Raw genomic sequence first — 20,408 nt, 5'->3', positions numbered from 1 at the left:
CTACAGCTTTTATTTGCTATTTTGTTACAAAAACAAACACAAAGAATCCAGAATCTCTTCCTATTCTTCTGATTTTGACTGCCCTGCTGCAGCCATGACTTGGTCTTTATTTGAAAACATTTTAAATTTTGTAAAGAATCAAGTTACCCCTTAAGGGTTAACTACCAAATCCCAAAGCCAACCAACACCGAGTACCTGTGTTTGGCAAAAGGGTCTGTCAGTTTTGCAACTTTGAATTAAATGCCTGGTCCACACTAACCCCCCACTTTGAACTAAGATACGCAACTTCAGCTACGTGAATATAACGTAGCTGAAGTCGAAGTACCTTAGTTCGAACTTACTGCGGGTCCAGACACGGCAGGCAGGCTTCCCCGTCGACTCCGTGTACTCCTCTCGCAGAGCAGGAGTACCGGCGTCGACGGCGAGCACTTCTGGGATCGATCCCAGAAGATCGATTGCTTACCGCCGGACCCGGAGGTAAGTATAGACCTACCCAAAGTGTCAAATGGATTTTTAGTGGCATTATAAACAAAACAAAACCAATTTATCTTAAACCTACAAAACAGGAGTTTTACAAACCTCTCATATTCCCACAGACAGACGGATACATACACATTTTCTTTTCCTTAACATCCCTTTTACACTGCTTTGTTTTTACATAGCTGTACATAGATTACATTACCTTTATACATTTGGGGAAGTTAAGTTCAAATAGAACCCTCCCGCCCCCCCCCCCCCCCCCTTATGTTCTTTTAGCAAATTTGACTAAATTGTTCATGGTCAAATGATTTTAATTAGATAGTCTCTTTACCTGGATTATTTACAGACATTCCTCTGGAAATGGGCCCATTTTTCCTTTAGAGTGGCTGCAAAGAAACCAAGAATTCTTTTAACAAGGTTCTTTTTAACATTTTCACAAAGTTTAACTGTTTAATTCTCTCCAGCCTCTGTAGAGTTAAGTTTTCACTCTTTCCTTAAATCACTTGTTTATTTCCCAAAATGACACCTTTATCAACTCAGATTTCACCATTTTAAGTATTGTTCCAGGGGTTCATGCTTGCACTTACTCCTGACACTATGCCCTTAGGGCTTCCAACCTGTTTTTCAGTTTCTTTCTCTGTGGCTTGCCTGCTAGTCTGGGCCCGATCCTGCTTTTTCCAATGAACCGTTTTTGTGAGTGATATTGTGGTCTTTTCACAATTTTGAAAGAAATGTTTAAGGAAAGGGACCAGGAAGGGTGGGGGCTAGTTGAGGAGTCCACCCTCCTTGCTGAATTGGTAGTGGAACACTAAAGAATCAGTTTCTGAGGCAGACAATGAAGGGGAACAGAACAAGGGGCTTTTATCCTTTTTACAATGAGAGGGGAGTATGAAGGGGGTTGGGATCGATCTGGGGTTGTTGTTTTTCTTTCGGAGAACGGGGTAAAGATGAGAGCTCGGTCTGGTGGTGGGAGAGGAGGCTTTTAATAAAGCTTTTAACTTATTATTTGAATATTTGAGAGAGGCGAGTTTTGATTTCGTCCACCTACGATTTGCCTCTTCCTACCACTGCATGAAACAATTAACCTCTCCTTTTCCAATTTAGTTTTAGATTGGCCGAGCTTGTCTTTTAAGATGTCCACTCGGTCCTTGTTCCAAGATTTTAACAGTGGCCACTGAGTTTTGGGATCTCCCTGAGTTAGCCTAGACCATTTTTCCAGAAATTTACAGGAGTCTGGACCCTTCCTAAAATACAGAAAATACAGAGCCGGCGTTCCTTTAGGGAACTGTCCCGACTTAGACGTCTGGTTACCATTACAGGAGGACTTTACACACACACCAATCACACAAGAAGGAAATTCGGGTTCGTCAGAGCGATACCTGGTGCAACACACAAAAGGAGCCCACCGGCTACTGCCTTAATCACCCTTGCTTTCACACCAAGGATTTTACCCAAGGTGCGGTGCGGCTGCGATTGTGCAGATTTCACTCACTCAGACCACGGAGACAGGAACCCCTTGGTCGTCCGATCCCCGGACGGAGACGGCACCCAGACTCAAACACTCCACAGGAGGACGGATAGACACAGAGACAGGACAGTCCTCAGTCCGGACAAAACACAGCAATAATTACCTGACCAGATTCCTGATGTCAGATCCCGGGATCCCTACCAGAACAGAGTGGGAACCAACAGGTTCGATGGCATAGACTTCACTGTTGTCGTGCCCCCTTCCGTTCAGGAGGAGGACCGCTCGGGCCAAATGCCCAGGTGCCAGCTGCCACAGTCATCCTACAAAAATGGTCAGGAATCACACGGCCCCAGTGAAGACAGTTGCCATCTTGGTGGGACCTCCAAATTGTCAGTTAGACTCAGGACTCATAGTTTGTCAGACCACTCTGTTTTATTAGCACAGCGCTCTGCTAATAACACCCAGGTAATATGAGCACCATGCAAGATTCAAACAGTCTTATTTATACAGATAAAAGGGTGTGAACTAAACAAAGGGACAGAGAGAGCAAAATTGTAAAATTTGCCAGGGGCACAATATGCATATCCTGCTTCCTTATTAACTCTTATCGATCTAAGGCTAATGCTTCACCAATCGCCCTTAAATGGAGCAATTCATTAACAGTTAATGTCTGCTTTCCTGACACCTGGATTGCAGCATTTCTCATTTCTACTTAAAGGTACATACAGCATTCTTTAATTCATTCTATTTCTTTAATATAATTAATTTCACTTTCATATAGCTCAACCTCAGGATATGGGTTTTGATGTACAAGTCACGTAGTGAAATTTTATACCCTGGAGGTCAGATTAGATAATCATAATGGTCCCTTTTGGGCCTTAATCTATGAACCTATTCTTATTATTCAGCTGTTGTTCTCCGTTGACTCGACTTCCTGGAAGGTGATTAGGTCCTTTCTCTAGGAATGTCCAACAATGAAACAAGTCTTTACCACCAATTCCAGAGTGAAAACGGAGACAGTAGTTAAGCAGGATAATTTAGGTAGAGAAATATGATAAATTAGTACAAATGAAGGAATATAACTTCTGATGATGTATATCTGTAATTATTGGTATCAGTAATTGTTAGACTCCAGGGACCAAGAGATTAGTACAGTGGAAGGGAAGCCACTCCTAAAGACTGTGTTAACGAGTCTTAAAGACTGACAGTCTCCTCTAAACATTGAGGCTATCAACATACAGTATGTATGTTGAGAGGGATTACTTGTAAATGCAAGAAATGTAAAGAACATCAGGATATCCAGTGAAAAAATAATGTGGAAAACACACAATGATTATTCAAATAGGCCCCACTGAAGAACATTTTCATTGGGCTCGAGTGGGAGGGTAGACTAAAAATGTTCTGGGATTACTGTGAATTATTCTACAGTTGAATAATTCAAGATATGAAAATATCATGAGCTGTATTTGCTAAACCTGAGTCAAGAGTGTGTTTGTACCCCGGAGAGAGATTTGCTGAACTGCTGCAAGATTTAACTGTAATTAATCTTTTCTGTGTATACACTGCAATGTGGTTAACTCTTTTCTAGTTTGCCATCGTAAATGGTATCCTTGTACACCCTGTGAACTATATCTGTATTTGAGTCTTTGTGTATTTCAGTTTTTGATAGCTACTGTGCTGTGACATTGCACACCTTGAAGGTGGTGCTAATGGATCGATCCATTAGCAGATTCTAGCTAGTGGGGCGTGTGGGGGTGTGTGTGTGTGTGTGTGTGTGTGCGCTTGCCCACGCTTTAATTTAGCAGTCTCATGGTTTAAAACATAGCGAACCCAGTTACTATCTGGAGAAACAAAACCAATTTTAAACAAATTCACTTTGTGTTACTGATTACTCTTTAAAAAGCTAAGTTGTGTGTTCAAAATTTATGCGATCCCAGTTGTAATGTTCTTAAATGTGGACTTTGATCTAGGTTTTTGTGTCTTGACAGTTCTTTCTCCGGAACAGCAGAATATTGTTATGGATCAATTCATAGGGGGCTTCTTCCAGCATGTGTCCTTAAAGAAAATCATTCCTGAGTGAATCTGAAATATGACTGCAGCCCTGTAGCAATACACCTCTACCTCGATATAAGGCTGTCCTCGGGAGCCAAAAAATCTTACCGCGTTATAGGTGAAACCGCGTTATATCGAACTTGCTTTGATCCACCGGAGTGTGCAGCCCCGCTCCCCTGGAGCACTGCTTTACCACGTTCTATTCGAATTCGTGTTATATCGGATCGCGTTATATCAGGGTAAAGGTGTATATTTTAAAGCAACTGCTCAGTAAACCAGATCTTTCAGAAAGTAAGCGGATAAAGAAAAATAACTGATACTTGGAGGCTTTGGGGCTGCACTGTTGGTTGTATGACAGCCCTAGCATGTGCTATGCAGATGTAATTTTTTTTTTAAATTGTGAAAAAAGGTTTTGTGCTTTCTTCAGAAACAAAATAAACTAGGATGGATGAATTTGGCCTTGAGGAGCTCATATGTCACTATCCATGTCTACTAGTGTGTGCCATATGGCTCTTAGTATAGCATATTCACATTAATTTTGCATATGGCTCAGCACTAGCAGTTTTAGGAATTAATCCATTCAAATTGGTTATTTTATACAAACATTTTGTACTAATCTTGCCAAAATATGGCTGCTTATGCACTTCTTGAGTAGTTGTTCTATAGCAATTGTTAAACAGATGTTAGTTGTGCCAATTGATTAAACTGTCTTACCCAGATGTACACAGCTGTTTGACAATAAAGTGTTGGCCTCTGAAAAGGCAGGACCACCACTGAGGCGACATTGGTAGGGCTGTCTGATAGTCCCCTGTACATAAAAGGGCAGAATACGATTCTATCTTCTCAATAAAGCACAATTCAGTTGTGGCCATAATAAAAATGTTTGTTGTTTTTTAAACTGAAGAAAGGGGAAGCAAAGCTAAGGACACTTGCTGTCATCCACTTTTTGGTGTTGCTTTGCAATGAACCCTGTTTTGTTTTTAAAAGAAAAAGCAATAAACTGAGAATAAACAGCCATGCTTCTATAAGGAATTACATAGGGACACTTCTGTTTTTTGTGAGACTTTGCTTTAATTCTGTTATATTTAGAATGAAGAAGTCATCTCATGATACTTCTGTTAAGGGGAAGCTTTATTTATTTACTTAAAGTTCCAGCCAATTCCTTCACCCACTCACATCCATACAAAGTACAGAATCTTCTCCCTCCTCCCCGTTCGACAATCTCACTTGTAACCTATCACGCAAATCTTATTTGTAACATGCAAATCATTTAGCTTAGTAATATTTGTATTGGGGCTTTGGAATCAGAATATATTAGTCTCAGCTATATTTGAGTCTTCCAAGTTCACTAAGTAAACTCTTTCCTTTTTCTTTGTGCTCTGTCTCTTCTGTCTAGTGGTTATATGGTTGGTGTCTCCTGTTTCCAACTCATGAGATACCAAGTCATGAAAGTGGGAAGTGCTTTTCTTCCAATTGTTTGCTACTAGTGCATTCTGGTTCTCACATTAAATAAATATTTTGTCTAAACAAATTGAAGTTAAACTAAAGGAACTTTGGATAGTGTGCATTTTGTTGGTGGTTGAATCTGTTACCTCATTTTTTATTAGCATCACATAGGAGTATTGGTTATCTTTCTCCCCATAATTTTGCCAGCAGATACCTCTGTAGAGGTGTGTATTTTCCTCTCCTCCTCCTCCCTCCTGCATCAGATACTACTGATGAGGTGTCTTGCAGTAGTTTCTTGGAAGTTGTCAGGCATTATAGCTATATTTTTGCCATTCTCCCTTTGATGATCTCTCTGAAAAATAAACACATATACGTACAAAGTACACTTGTATGAAGGGTCTCTAAAAATGTGTAGATGTTAGACTCATTAAAAAAAAATATTTCTATAACTAAGGGATTTTTACATACCAGCTCCCTATTAGAATTTAGCTAATTAGAATTTAGTCTAATCTGTAAATATTGAAAGAATGAATGAGAATTCTTAAATTTATATTTAATATATGTATAACTTCTCAAGCATCTCCTCCCACCCTCCACCCCCACCCTCTCTGGAGCTGGGAAAACTTCTTAAGACTTTTCTAGTCTCCCATTTCTTAAAACTACCTAGTTTTGAATTCAGGTTACGATCTAAGACCCTAGTGCTCAAAGGATACCTGCTTAAATTTTCTTAAGTAGACCTAAGGATGTCCTGGAATTCTTCAAGAGTAAAGTTAAGCACGTCCATAAATGTTTTTAGGATCAGTTACCTAAATTTCCTTCTATGGAGACTTAGAAGATGGGGAAAGAATTAAGTTTACTGAATGTCTTATTCCAAATATAAAAAGCTGTGCTAATGTATATGCACTGTACTAGATGTATTGAAAGTTTTGGGGTCTCTGTTCATTTAGACATGGCTAATGTCTGTCTTTTTTTATATTTGGCGTGTTTTTCTTCCAGCGTGTAGTGGCTGTTTTGGGGCTTCACTGTGAACAATAATCACTTTAAGGGTGACCTGCAAAGGATTTTTATAAAACTGGACTTATGCCATCTTTTTGTAGTAGTGTTTTGGTTTGGTTATTTTTCTTTGTTTGTTTTTAGCCTGCTTGTTTTTAACTTGGGAATATCTTGGATTTTTTGGAGGAACAGAGTGGGAGGTATTTTTGTTGTAAGCCATTTCCACCTTTAACTGAATGGCCAAGAGTACTGAGTCTTTAACAAAGATTTCTTTTATTAAAAATAGGAATTAGAAATCTAAATGCTGCTTGTGATGCCCTCGTGTATACTATCTTTTCAGTCACATTCTTCCAGGGTAGGCAGAACCTAAATGTCTAATATATAAAACCGTTTCAGGTCTTTAGAAATACTAAAGAAGCAGAAACAGGGCATAAGCCCAATCCTCCCTCCCTCCCCCCTTAACATTTAAGCAAACGTGCCCAGTAGTAGGCCTTTATTTGGTAAAACCAACCTCTCCTCTCTTATTTTTTCCCTAATGTTTGTACTTTTTTTCTGCTTTTTATTTCACCATATTAATTAATTTGACATGGGATGTTTTGTATTAACTCTGAGATGAGTACCAGCAGAGGTGATCTTTTTTTGGGGGGTGAGGTGGGGAGGGGGAATGATAATCTCAGCAGGTTAATCGGTTCACTGTATCTATGCTGCTCACCTAAGAGCTGGCATGCTCTGAAATGGCATAGAGCTTGTCTACACAGCACCTCAAAGCACATTACAGGAGTGTGATTTGTAAAGAGCGCTAACATATTATGCTCTATAAGTGCCCTGTGTAGACCCTGCTGCACACTCTCAATGATACCTAGTTTGAGTTAACATAGTCCTGTTAACATGAACTAGATACCTTTTTAGAGCATTATCCAAAAGATTATCTGTTGCATAAAGATATTTATACAGACGCTCCCTGGGTTACGCAAGACCCGACTTACGCAAATTCGCACTTATGGAAAAAGTTCCATAAACCAGGAATAGGATTTTCGAGTTGCGGAAATTTTTGCGTGACGTACAGGTATACGTTTCCGATTTATGCGAAATTTGAGTTACGCAAGGCTTTTTGGAACGGAACGATTGCATAAGTTGGGGGGGCGTCTGTAATAGTTTCTGTGTTCTCTTTCTCTTGAGAGGAGAGAGTATTTGACTTTCTGAATTCCTAACTTGTGCAGGGGAGGGATTCAGATGATGTAGATTCACTGCATTAATATAAAGACACCTAATATTAGGCCCATAGCTGCTAATATGATACAAGTTTTGTTCAAACCTATTTCCATGAGTAGATTCTAGTGGGTGGATGGATTGGTGGTGGGTTATGTGACTTCTCTTCAACTTGTATGATTGTTTAAGATTGAGGAGTGGGGGTTCTACGGATAGACATCTCATCATCACTTCCCTTGCATTCCTTAAAGTTCATTGGAATAACACCTTTCTCATATTATTGGATAGTGGTTTAAATAATTAGGTCTGGGTCATGTCCTGTGGATGGTTCAGTCTGTAGCTTTGTTGAGGGCTCTTTTATTTGAACAAAAAAACCCAAAAAACTATTCCTTCAGTTGGAGCATGATGTGACTGTATGATATTACCTATGTGGTGTTTGTAGTCTGTCAAAGGAGATGATGTTAGATTTAATTATTATTACTGTTTCAGAAAGTTTAAGTGCATGCACTTTTTATTCAGCTGCCGCTGTTTCAGTCCCATAGTCCTCATGCTTAGAGAGAGAAAACAATGTTCTGGTTTTGTATCACTCTTGCTTAGCATCTGCAGTAAAAAGCTTTAGACTCTAGAGTTCCAGATTCCTTCAGAGTGTTTGTTTTAAAAAGTGTTATTGACTTTGGTTAGGGCCATAGATTGTTTGTAACTTTCCTGCCATCGAAAGCCCCTTTTAGGATAAGATATAGGTGTGTTTGACTTGGTTTATCAATTGAAAGCTAGTGTGTTCGGAAAAGAAATTGGTTGAGAGATAATGGCCTGTTACTCTTCAGTGCTAGAGACTTGTCCCAAACATTTTTTTCCTTGAGGCCACTTTTTCTTGTCCCTGTTTCAAAGAGTTTTCTAAGGACAGATATGTAATAGGGTCGTCTTTAGTTTTGTGTTGACTTTTTGTATCTCTTAATCATATTTAGTCCTTTGAGTTAAACATCATATCTTCCACTATAGGTTTTTACCTCCTTTCACAAAGATGAAAGTAAATCCTTTTGGGTGTTAAGTTTTTAATACTGAATTCTAAGTACACTCTGCTGTATTAATTTGAATTGATTTAAAACAAAGATAATGTTTTCTGAAACCCCTTCATAATGGCTAGAGTCACTGAGTAATAAGTAACTTCTTGATTTAATAGGATTTCAAATTTCGAAATGTCAGAACTTCCCACACAATGGAAATTTCATCTTCTGACCAGTTCTAATTATACTATATAATAATTCAGCTAACTGTTGATTCATTCTTCTTCACTCATTCTTTTCCCCCTTCTCCTCTAATTTTAACCCTTCTGTGTTGTCTTTTACATATTTCTGTCCCCAAACTACCAAAACTCTGTGCCTCTCCTTGCTGTTGTACACTTCCCGCTACTAAAGTGCCTACCTTCTTGTGGCAGGTCTAGGGAAGTGGAAGAGAACCCTTAGAACAAATAAACTCCCACCTTAGTTGCCTATCAAAACACCTCTGACCTCTTTGAAGTCAATGGCAGAACTTCCAGTGATGTCAGTGAGGCCAAGATTTAATCCTCTGAGTCATGCTGGGGGGAGGGGAACATAGGGGTAGAGACTATCAAAGAACAGTGTCTATATTTCTTGTGTGCGTATGCAAACAAAAATCAGTGTTGTCATTCCCCTCATTTGTTTCCCCATGGTGTCACTAACACATTTATTATTTCACTGGTTGTCCTCACACTTTTAATGAACAACATTCTGTTGAATCATAGAGGATTAGGGTTGGAAGAGACCTCAGGAGGTCATCTAATCCAACCCCCTGCTCAAAGCAGGACCAACCCCAACTAAATCATCCCAGCCAGGGCTTTGTCAAGCCAGGCCTTAAAAACCCTCTAAGGATGGAGATTCCACCATCTCCCTAGGTAACCCATTCCAGTGCTTCACCACCCTCCTAGTGAAATAGTGTTTCCCAATATCCAACCTAGACGTCCCCTACTGCAACTTGAGATCATTGCTCCTTGTTTTGTCATCTGCCGCCACTGATAACAGCCTAGCTCCATCCTTTTTGGAATGCAAAACTGGATGCACTACTCCAGATGTGGCCTCACCAGTGCTGAATAAAGGGGAATAATCACTTCCTTCAATCTGCTGGCAGTGCTCCTACTAATGCAGCCCAATATGCGTTAGCCTTCTTGGCAACAAGGGCACGTTGTTCACTCATATTCAGCTTCTTGTCCACTGTAATCCCCAGATTCTTTTCTGCAGAACTGCTGCCTAGCCATTCGGTCCCTAGTCTGTAGCAATGCATGGGATTCTTCCGTCCTAAGTGCAGGACTCTGCACTTGTCCTTGTTGAACCTCATCAGATTTCTTTTGGCCCAATCCTCTAATTTGTCTAGGTCACTCTGTATGCTATCCCTACCCTCCAGCGTATCTACCTCTCCCCCCTGTTTAGTGTCATTTGCAAACTTGCTGAGGGTGCAGTCCATCCCATCATCCAGATCATTAATGAAGATGTTGAATAAAACAGGCCCCCAGACCAACCCCTGGGGCACTTCGCTTGATACCGGCTGCAAAATAGACAGTGAGCCATTGATGATCACTACCTGTTGAGCCCGACGATTTAGCCAGCTTTCTATCCACCTTGTAGTCCATTCATCCAATCCATACTTTTTTAACTTGCTGGCAAGAATACTGTGGGAGGCAGTATCAAAAGCTTTGCTAAAGTCAAGGTATATCACATCCACCGCTTTCCCCATATCCACAGAGCCAGTTATCTCATCATAGAAGGCAGTCAGGTTGGTCAGGCATTACTTGCCCTTGGTGAATCCATGTTGACTGTTCCTGATCACCTTCCTCTCCTCCAAGAGCTTCAAAATGGATTCCTTGAGGACTTTCTCCATGATTTTTCCAGGGACTGAGATGAGGCCCCTAGTTAGTTCCTCCAGCACTTGTACCAGGAAGTTGTCCCCAACACTCTCCAAACACTTCCTGGATTGTCTGTGCACTGCTGTATTGCTCTCCCAGCAGATGTCAGGGTGATTGAAGTCCCCCATGAAAAGTTGAGAAGTAATTTACTGAACTACTCATATCCATAGCCTGCCCAGCTTTAGTTATATCGTCAGATCTTTACTTATATCTATAAAGTCTTTTATGATCTGTGTAATGTTGTCCATTTGAAGCTCAGTCTCACTGCAGCAGAATTCTCAGGGGATTTCCCCCGTGAGTGGTTTCTTTTATGAGCTTGGCTAGATGCCAGGGACTTACTACAAGTGTAGTGCTGCAGCCTTCTACTTGAGAATCAGATTCTTCCTCTTTCATTCACTTAGGATATAAGGTACTTCTTGCCTCTCACAGATCTGAGAATTAAGATTCCGATAAAAGAATTGTATCTGAAGAGAGAACTCTAGTGATATTTTATGTTCCACTTTCTTAATTCCTCTCTAATCCACCATCTGTGTCTCCTTTGTTTCAGAATTGCAGTGGAAAAGTCTTGGAAAATCAGTATATGAAAGACAAGTCAGCTACATAGTTTCTTTCTTTAGAAAGCGTCCAGACCTCTTTCTTGTGTTTAAACATAGTGCTTTTTGACCTCCTACTGAAAAGTTACAAAACTCTATATGCTTTCCTCAATTACTATTTCTTGATGGGCCTCCAGATTAAAGACTTCCTTTCCTAAAACTGACACCAGCATGGTGTTACTTTTTCTCAGGGTTTTCTGGAAGGCTTTTCTTCTTGGGTTGTCCCTCTTCCCCCCCCCCCCCCCCGGCCTTTTGTTTTGCATTCCCCACCCCCACCCCCCAGTATTGCAACAGCTTTTTAACTTGCTCTGCCGGAGTATGATTGCTCTGGAAGTTCCTTGGAGACCCGCCTCTTATGGACACACCAATTTTTGTGACTTTAATTTTTTTTTTTGTTTTCATCTCTGATGATTCTGGGTATTATCAGAGAAATATGTTTTATATAAAAAATAGGTTTTCCATTAGTTTTACCTACTGCTTGAAAAGCTGTGTGTTTGGGTATGGGTCAGATGATTTGTTACTTTCCCTAAGCTCTAAATGGTCACAGACCGGTGATGTTCATTTCTGTGAAAAAATGGCTTTTACTGTTGTAGTAGTAGGATTTTTTTTTCTTTTTCTTTTTTTTTTTCTTTTTGTTGGTGCTGGGACCCTGTCAGTGGCATCCTGTAGTGCAGTGGTTCTCAAACTTTTTCTTTTTTTGCTGACCACTTGAAAATTGCTGAGGGTCTTGGCAGACCACTTAATGATCTTTCCAAATGTTGTTTGTATCGTTAGCTAACTATGGTAAAGCGCTTTGGATAAAAGCGCGCGCTCTCTCTCTCTCTCTCTCTCTCTCTCTTTTTTTTAATTTATATATATATATATAAAAATAATAAAAAAACTTTTTTTGTTCTGCAAATAAAAGCACACAACTCATATTTTAATATCAGTAGTCTTACCTTCCTAATGCAATGGACGTGCCCTCTCTCCCCCACTGTGGCAGCCCCAAAGCTGAGGCTGGGAAGGAGGGGGGGGTCTCTCCCTGGAACCCGCAGCCCTGGGGCTGGGGAAAGTTGCCTCTTTCTCTGGCCACCGCAGCCCTGCCCATCCCATTTTCCTCCCACCCCCTCTTCTCACCCCACTTGCCCCTCCCACCTGTCCCCTATTCCCCCCAACGCCACCACCTCACCTTATATGTGCATCTTTTCCAGGGTCCAGGCACCTAATTAGTGGAGCCATGCCTGTGCGGCTTCAGTAATTAGGTGGGTGGCCCTTCATTTTCTCATGTGCTGCCGCCCAGGCGCGCACCTTAGAGGGAACTATCCATGGAACACCTGAATGGAGCGCGGGGACCACTGGTGGTCCACGGACCAGAGTTTGAGAACCTCTGCTGTAGGATAAGTCAGATTTGTTCGATTAAATTCTTTGTCTATACTCTATTTATTTCTCAAATCAGCATTGGTTTAGTTTAAATAGTTAATTTTGAAGAAATGTGGCAAATGTCAGAAAGCAACAGATGTCACAACCCAACTAGAAATCAGACATTTTTGCAGCATGTTTAAGTAGATTATGTTGTGGGCCGACTTGCTTTATGTGTGGGGGAGAGGCTCTATTTTCCATTCCGTAGGCATATTTAATGCAAAGCAGGAGAAAAGCAAAGTTCCAGTCAACTTGCCAATTCCATTCTGAGTTCTAATTGAAGATTGACTGCAATCAACTTCTGGAATGTAACTAAGAATTTCATGGTTCATGTTCTGCTGTACAAGAGAATAGATTAGATTTGCTTATGTATGCCATGGAACAAATACCTGTATTGTTTCAGTGTCGAATAGTTGGAGCTAACAATTTTGAGGCTGGATTTTCTGGTTTAGATAGATGAAGTGGGAAAAACGGAACTATTTGTGTCTTCCAGGCCACATCGTAATATAATTTCTAATGAAAATGATGTGATTATTTTAAAGTATGGAAAGCAAAACTGGAAATCTAGATCTCTGCAGATATTTCCAATCTAAACACACTCCAATTGGTCTGTCTTTCAAATACACATGAGCAAAGAAGTGCACAGCACACCTCTAAGCATGGATTTGCTGCTTCTGAAGATTAAAGTCTTGTGAAATACCTTCATTTGTCTTCCTAAATTGGCACATATGGCCTTGTAATCTGGGACATGAAAATATTAATCTGGTGTCAGTGATCATCTCTTTGTAAAGTTCTCATCCCTGAAGGACTGTGGACTTGATTCAAGACCTTTAAAAAGAGATTAGGTGAACTAATGTTTTAGCTGGGAATCCTTCTGTCAGACAAGCTTCCCATCAAAGTATACTGGCTTCTTCCCTTTTTCTTTGTTTAGGTATTTGAATTGGATAGTTCTGGAAGTTATCTAAACTTAACCAGCCCAGTTAGTGATTTCATAAATCATTCTTTTTCACTTAAAATATCTTATTGGCAACACTTGTATTGCTTGACATTGACTGAAGCTACACATCTTAATTGTGCTTAATTCTTGTATCTCCAATAAAATCTTAGTTTGCTTTCTCTGGACTTCTATTAAAGATCCTGGCTTTTCTTCTTTCTGTCGGGCCCAAGTACACTGTAGGATCTTCCTGGAAAGTTTAGACTATCTGAGATCATCTTGTGCAAATGATAATGTGAGCATGGAAGATATTCTGTCTGTTGTTTAATGGAAGGCCCTGCTTTTGGGGATGGTACCAGTAGAATCGGTAGGTCATATTATACATAAATCAATGTTGAAAAAGCTAGGGTTGAGATGACATCCCTCTCTTGCTTGAGAGCCTTGGTTGGCATGTCCTGTTTTTTATCCTTGATTGATAAATAGGTACACAAGTTTGTTTATCCATGATTCCGTTTTGTAGCAATGTAAGTGAATGCCTAGATGCTACATTGAGTCAAATGTTTTTGTAAAGCAGTCTAATATCTGCCTTTGTACCTTTCACGTGATTATGCATCTATGGGACTAAATTTTGGGTCTAATTCACTCCAGCTTCTTGGAAGAGTTCACAATAGTAGAAAGCTTGCCCAAGATGAGTGACTTTATTCAAAATCAGTAAGCCAAAAAAAAAAAAAAATGCTTTTCTGGGCTGCTGGTGCACACTTTGGGAGCACTGAGATGCAGGGAGTGAAGTCACAGGGGCCTGCAACTCTCCCAGTCTAGGAGCTACCATCTTCATGAAAGCAGGTTCTGCTTTCTAGGGACGGCATGGCTAGGGCAGCTGATTCAATACAGCTCATAGACTTGAAGGCCAGAAGTGGCCATCATGACTATCTAGTCTGACTTACTGCACATTGCTGGCCACAGAACCTCACCCATCCACTCCTGTTAATAGACCCCTAACCTCTGGTTGAGTTACTGAAGTCCTCAAATTTTGGTTTAAAGACTTCAAATTACAGAGAATCCACCATTTACACTAGTTTAAACCTGCAAGTGACCCACGCCCCATGCTGCAAAGGAAGGCGTTACATCTGGTGCAAATAGCCTCATCTGTCCCACCCAGGGTAAACTTGAGTTTCTCTCTCTCCCACATGCTGAACCTGATCCTGTGTTACCAGGATCCTGACACGTTTATGGAGAGGAAACCTCTAGGAAGTGATCTCTGCTCCTGTGATCTCTTTGTTCACCCCTCTACTCAGCCCTCCTCAACCCTTCTGGTTTTAAGAGGAGTTGAGGCATGGGAGCATGGAGGTGGATGTTACCAGGCTTTGGAATTCACCCACTGTGTGTCTCACTGTATCTAAACCAGTGACCCTGAAACTTGTCACCTGTTTGGGCTTACTGGTTTTGAATGAAATCTGGTATCTTCTAAGGCTCAATAGAAAAACCTGCCATGAAATTCTATATTTGTACGTGCATTTTGAGTAGGCTGCAGTTCTCTGTAAATCAGTGGCAATATTTTTACTTCCTATTTTCCGACTGGTATTTCCCTTAGAACAATATTCTCAAGAGGCTACTGGTAGACTGCTGTTTTCCTTCCCTCCACTATAGAAAGGTTAAATGAATAATGCAACCATCACATTTTAATTCAAAACAAATGTCAAAAAAGGGTGTAGATCTGAGGGCCAGGGCCGCTCTTTCCAGTGGGCTAGGTAGAAATTTAAAAACAGCTACAGACTGAGTGAGGGGGAGACAATGTTCTTTCCTACTAGTTTCTGAGATCGTATTAAAACTGTGCCACTTGGTGGTGGCTGTAGGCATTATACTGAACGGGATAATGGTGATAAAACTGGGGCAGGCATCTAGACCCTATAGTGATAGGTGTCTTGCAGATTTGATAGTGTTTATGGAGGGCACCTTAGTATATAGATTCTGATATAGCAGGTGTTACAAGCTCTTGTCTTGTTAAGGTAACTGTTGGAATACTCACTGACCTGAGAGCTGTGGAGATGTACAATAAGATTAATTTTATTTTTCACAATTCTTCTAGAGTCACTGACTTCAGAGGCCAGAATTTCAAAACTGCATGTATTCAGTGAGCTTGTGTGCCTGGGCTGAATTTTCACACTCAGTCTATTATAGCTGAGTATGAAGTCATGGTACTTGCAAACATAAATAGTCAATTAGATGCAACTGGCCGATTACACATACAGAGCCTAGCTCTGATGCTGTGTCCTTTTGATTTTTGCTTTTGAAGCTTGTGATAGTATGAGGTTTTTATTAGTAATTTAGTTCACAGTTCATTATAACTGATTACACAACTTGAATGAACTAATATGCGCACATTTTTGCTTTTACAACATGCATACAGTTCCTGAAAACATAGCATCAAAAGCCTTGTTTAATAGCCCATTAGTAAAAGTTACCAGTGCATAAGGCAAGTAGCCTTTGGACTTGGCAATTTGTTTTCACTTCAATATTATTGCACTTATTAGCAAAAGTATAGAAAAGTTGAAGATACTGTAAATGGTAGGTTTCCCCCTTTAGTGCTGCATCCTTTTGATTTTTGGTTTTGAAACTTGCTTGTGAAGCTAGGCTCTTTGTTATTAATGGTTTAGTTCAATTTGTTAATTTTTCTTTTTTTTTAATCTTTTCCAGGACGGGAGCAATTTCATGGCCTTGGTTCTATGTACTGTAGAGGAGCAGCTGCTGTGATCCTTACATATGATGTAAACAACTTGCAAAGCCTGATAGAACTGGAAGATAGATTCTTGGCGCTGACAGACACTGCTAGCACCGACTGTATCTTTGCTATTGTTGGAAACAAAGTTGACCTCACAAATGAATATGCCTTATTACTAGAAACAGAAGAGGAAAATAGATCTGAAAAGCCTGTCACCAGTTGCATCTCTACCAAGGTCCAAAAACAAGTCCACCTGGATGATGCTGTTGCACTCTACAAAAAGATACTGAAATACAAAATGTTGGATGAGAAGGATGTTCCAGCAGCTGAGAAAATGTGCTTTGAGACCAGCGCAAAAACAGGCTATAAGGTGGACTACCTCTTTGAAACCATATTTGATATGGTAGTACCAATAATTTTACGGCAGCAAGCTGAGGGGCCACTACAAACTGTAGACCTAACCAATTACAAGTCAGCAAAAAGGACAAAATCTGGTTGTTGTGCCTAAAACACTGATGATGTGGGGAGTGAGGGGATTGTGTCTGTATGTTGTGCTAGTGATCATGAAGTTAGAGATGCTTACAGTTTGAGCAGAAAGGGAAGATCAAGGAATAAATGATCTAGAATGAAGTATGCAGAACAACAAATCTTTTGAAGATTAGATTGGACTTTCCGAAAGCCTTTAATCTATTTATAAAAATAAAAATCTGAATGGAATCATGGGGGAAGACTTGTAAATTTCATAGGGCCTTTGGGGTCGAGGAGAGATCATAATGAATGTACAGAAGTGGGAATCTATGCTATGGTACTGTTTCCATACAGATCAGTATGACAATCAATTAAGCACTCTCAAAGGAGTCCTACTTTATTTTTTAGAATGCATTATTTTCTCCACATTTAGTATGCAACATCTAAACTGTCACTGGATGTAACTTTCACTTTTGTACTGGATGTGACTTTCACTTTAAAAATCATTCATTTTCTTCTGGGGAATATTTAGATGCAGGGTACTTTTTTAAGCTTTACACATTATTTTTTTTCCAGAATATAAATTATATAGAAAAGTCACTAATCAAGCAATTCAATTATCCTTTTGTACCAGATACCGCAATATAAGATGTACTATTAAAGTTACTATGGAAATGAATTGTTCATTTTGAGGATTTATTAATGTACATCCTGCTACCTTAGCAGTCATGCCTTCTCTACATTAACCAGGGACAACACTGTCCTGTGCTACTTGGAGCTAAAAACTGCAAAGGGTGGTAGGAAAAAATGTATTGGCACTTACACTCCTGCTTCATTACGTAGGGGTATATGTCCCCCCATAAAGTATTTGATACACTTCCATGTTCCCACCCCCTCTCAGCTGGGGTCATGAAAAATTGCAGTTCTAATTTTGGCAGGGCGTGATTTCACCATCCAAGTTCCACAACCGGGAGGGAAGTGAAGATCTGAGTTTTCTGATGTGAAAAAAGCAGATGACTGTTTTTGGAGGGAGTGGGAGGTCACCTTTATACATCCTAAAGGAGCAGTAAAGTGCCCTGACAGGTTCTTTTTTTGGTCGTCATTGCAGTTAAGAGAACTAGTAAGTTTTTAATACTATTCTTAGAGTGTTGTAGCACTGTCAAGAACAGTGATGGGTGTAGTCATCAAGTATCTCATACAGATGCATGATAAACGGATAGGCAGGGCCGCATGGAGGATTTTGGAGGCTCAGTAACATCTGAAACCGAGGCCCCTGCCCTTCTAAAACCTTACAAGTGAGGGGGGCCTAGGGGCGGTGGAGAGGCATTCACCCCACAGTGGCCTGTCCTGGTGGGCTGGGCTCAACTCCCCACTCAGGCTGTTGCGACCTGGTGCACAGGGTCACAGTGCCACTTAGATTTGGTTTGTCCACCACTGTGTCATGACAGAGAGGCCTGGAAATAGGCAATAACAAATGTAGACCCCAATCCTTGAAGTCGTGTGTGTGAGAGACTCCCATGGATTTCAACAGGAGTTCTGCACATGGAGCATTGTACAGTCAGTCCCCAAAACAGAGATTTGGACACCTACCCACTCACCCACACCAAACCAACGTTATCCAACACAGATAGAGACAATTTCTAAGTCGCTAAATGTTAAAAGCTGTTACCTGATAGTAATTAAAACCTCTGTAAACATCTGTCCCACTGAGTAACATTTTGCAAAGGGGCTGATCTGAAAGTTCAAAGCCGCTACCATTATTCCCATTACAATGATTTAAAGTCTATGACACACATAATGAGAGATGCAATACAGTGGCTACATTGAACATTTTGACTATTTTAAAAGTTCTAGTCCTTGGGTCTGCTGGTCTCCTCCATTACATGTTTTGGAAGTATTTGTCAAACTAGCAGAAACATTAAGTACAGCCACAATATATTAAAACCCAGTGTTGTTTTTTTGCTTACCCAGCAAGATCAAGTGATCCTCTGCTGTCTCTGTCTGTCTGTCTCTCTTTCCCCCCCGTCCCCAATCCCACCCTGCAGCACCGATCACTTGGTGCTGCTTCAGGCTGAAGAGCAGACCATAGGACTGTGCTGGTCTCCACAACATTCAGAATCAAGCGGGTGACTGAAAGCTCCCCCTCCCAAGGCTGCACAATCTGCAATGCGCTGCCTGAACTCTCAAAGCAGAGCTAGCATCTTGTAGGTAGCTGTGAGGTCAGACTTGCAGGAGGTAAGTGAAGGTGGAAACACTTTAATTGTACATTTTAAATATACCACGTTATGTAAATAGTCTAACACTTTTTGGGGCTGTCTGTATTTGGTTCATTTGAGATCTTAAGCAACACACAAAAATCTTTCCCAAAAGCTTTAACAGCTCAAACCCACCCTCACCTGCCTCTTGTGTTCGAGTCTACTCTGAAAAGGATTATGTCAAAATCAGTCTTGGATTTCAGGTCTGCTCCGTGTGTGGAGTCAGAGTTTCATTTGGTGACTGTAGGGAACATAAACAATCACTTAGAGCTAAAAGCAGTTTCTCAGTAATGCTGGCTGGATTCTTTAAGCTCCAATTGGCTGTCCCTGCACAAACCCACAGCAGACAGTAGGGTAGCAGAGGTGTCACTGAGGCTCATTAGTCATGCAGAACCCTTATTACTGATGGTGAGAGATGAGAAGCAAAGACAAGGCTGACTTGCAGGGCTAGTTGTTTTGTGGGGGAGGGAGCAGAGCGCCACTTGTTAACTTGAGCCCATTTGATCTGAAGTCGCTGAGGCACGAACCTGAAAACCTAATGTGGTTTTTTTAAACCCTCTCTGGTTTAGAGTAGAATTAGACTTTAAAGCAAAGTTCAGAGTATTTTTAAGTTAATTGTTGTGGTAAAGACTTCAATGTTCTTGAGTGTTGAGGCTTTAAGTTCCTGTCTATACTTAACTGCTGTGTTGAGGGATCCGCACTATTCAAAATAAGCTCAGTTTTACAATGCAGATGGCCCCAAGCTTCATTTCAACTGTATCTTGCCTTCCTCAAGCCCTTTGCATGACTGAGGAGATGCAGTTCAACCTTCTCCACTTCCAGTCAGAAACATATAACTCATAGAATCATAGTATATCAGGGTTGGAAGGGACCTCAGGAGGTCATCTAGTCCAACCCCCTGCTCAAAGCAGGACCAATTCCCAACTAAATCATCCCAGCCAGGGCTTTGTCAAGCTGGGCCTTAAAAACCTCCAAGGAAGGAGATTCCACCACCTCCCTAGGTAACGCAGTCCAGTGCTTCATCACCCTATTCCCTCCCCCCACACTTGCCCCCTGACAGCCCCCCCCGGGACTCCTGCCCCATTCAACCCCTCCTTCCTGACTGCCCCCTGGGATCCCTGTACCCATTCAACCCCCCGTTCCCCGCCCACTGACCGCCCTGACTCTATCCACACCCCTGCCCACTGACCACCACCCCAAACTCCCCTGCCCTCTACCCAACCCTCCCCCACCGCTTTGCTGCGCTGCCTAGCAGAGTGCCCCAAGGGTTGGTCCTGGGGCCAGTTTTGTTCAATATCTTCATTAATGATCTGGAGGATGGCGAGGACTGCACCCTCAGCAAGTTTGCAGATGACACTAAACCGGGAGGAGTGGTAGATATGCTGGAGGGTAGGGATAGCATACAGAGGGACCTAGACCAATTAGAGGATTGGGCCCAAAGAAATCTGATGAGGTTCAACAAGAACAAGTGCAGAG

The 20,408-nt window shown here is 41.1% G+C and overlaps 1 protein-coding gene across 1 annotated transcript in view; it reads left to right on the top strand.

The window, feature by feature from the left end:
* Positions 1-17,356, top strand: part of RAB20 (RAB20, member RAS oncogene family) — a 44,326-nt gene extending 26,970 nt beyond the window's left edge. Inside the window, exon 2 of the mRNA XM_054013230.1 lies at positions 16,185-17,356. Coding sequence (XP_053869205.1) covers positions 16,185-16,717 — 533 coding nt within the window. The 3' untranslated portion in view covers positions 16,718-17,356. The remainder of the gene's footprint in view (positions 1-16,184) is intronic.
* The last annotated feature ends 3,052 nt before the right edge of the window (positions 17,357-20,408 follow it).

This window comes from Malaclemys terrapin, chromosome 1 (assembly GCF_027887155.1).
Source record: "Malaclemys terrapin pileata isolate rMalTer1 chromosome 1, rMalTer1.hap1, whole genome shotgun sequence".
NCBI lineage: Eukaryota > Metazoa > Chordata > Testudines > Emydidae > Malaclemys > Malaclemys terrapin.
The sequence above is the reverse complement of the archived record's forward strand: the minus strand, read 5'-3'. Positions and strand labels throughout refer to the sequence as shown.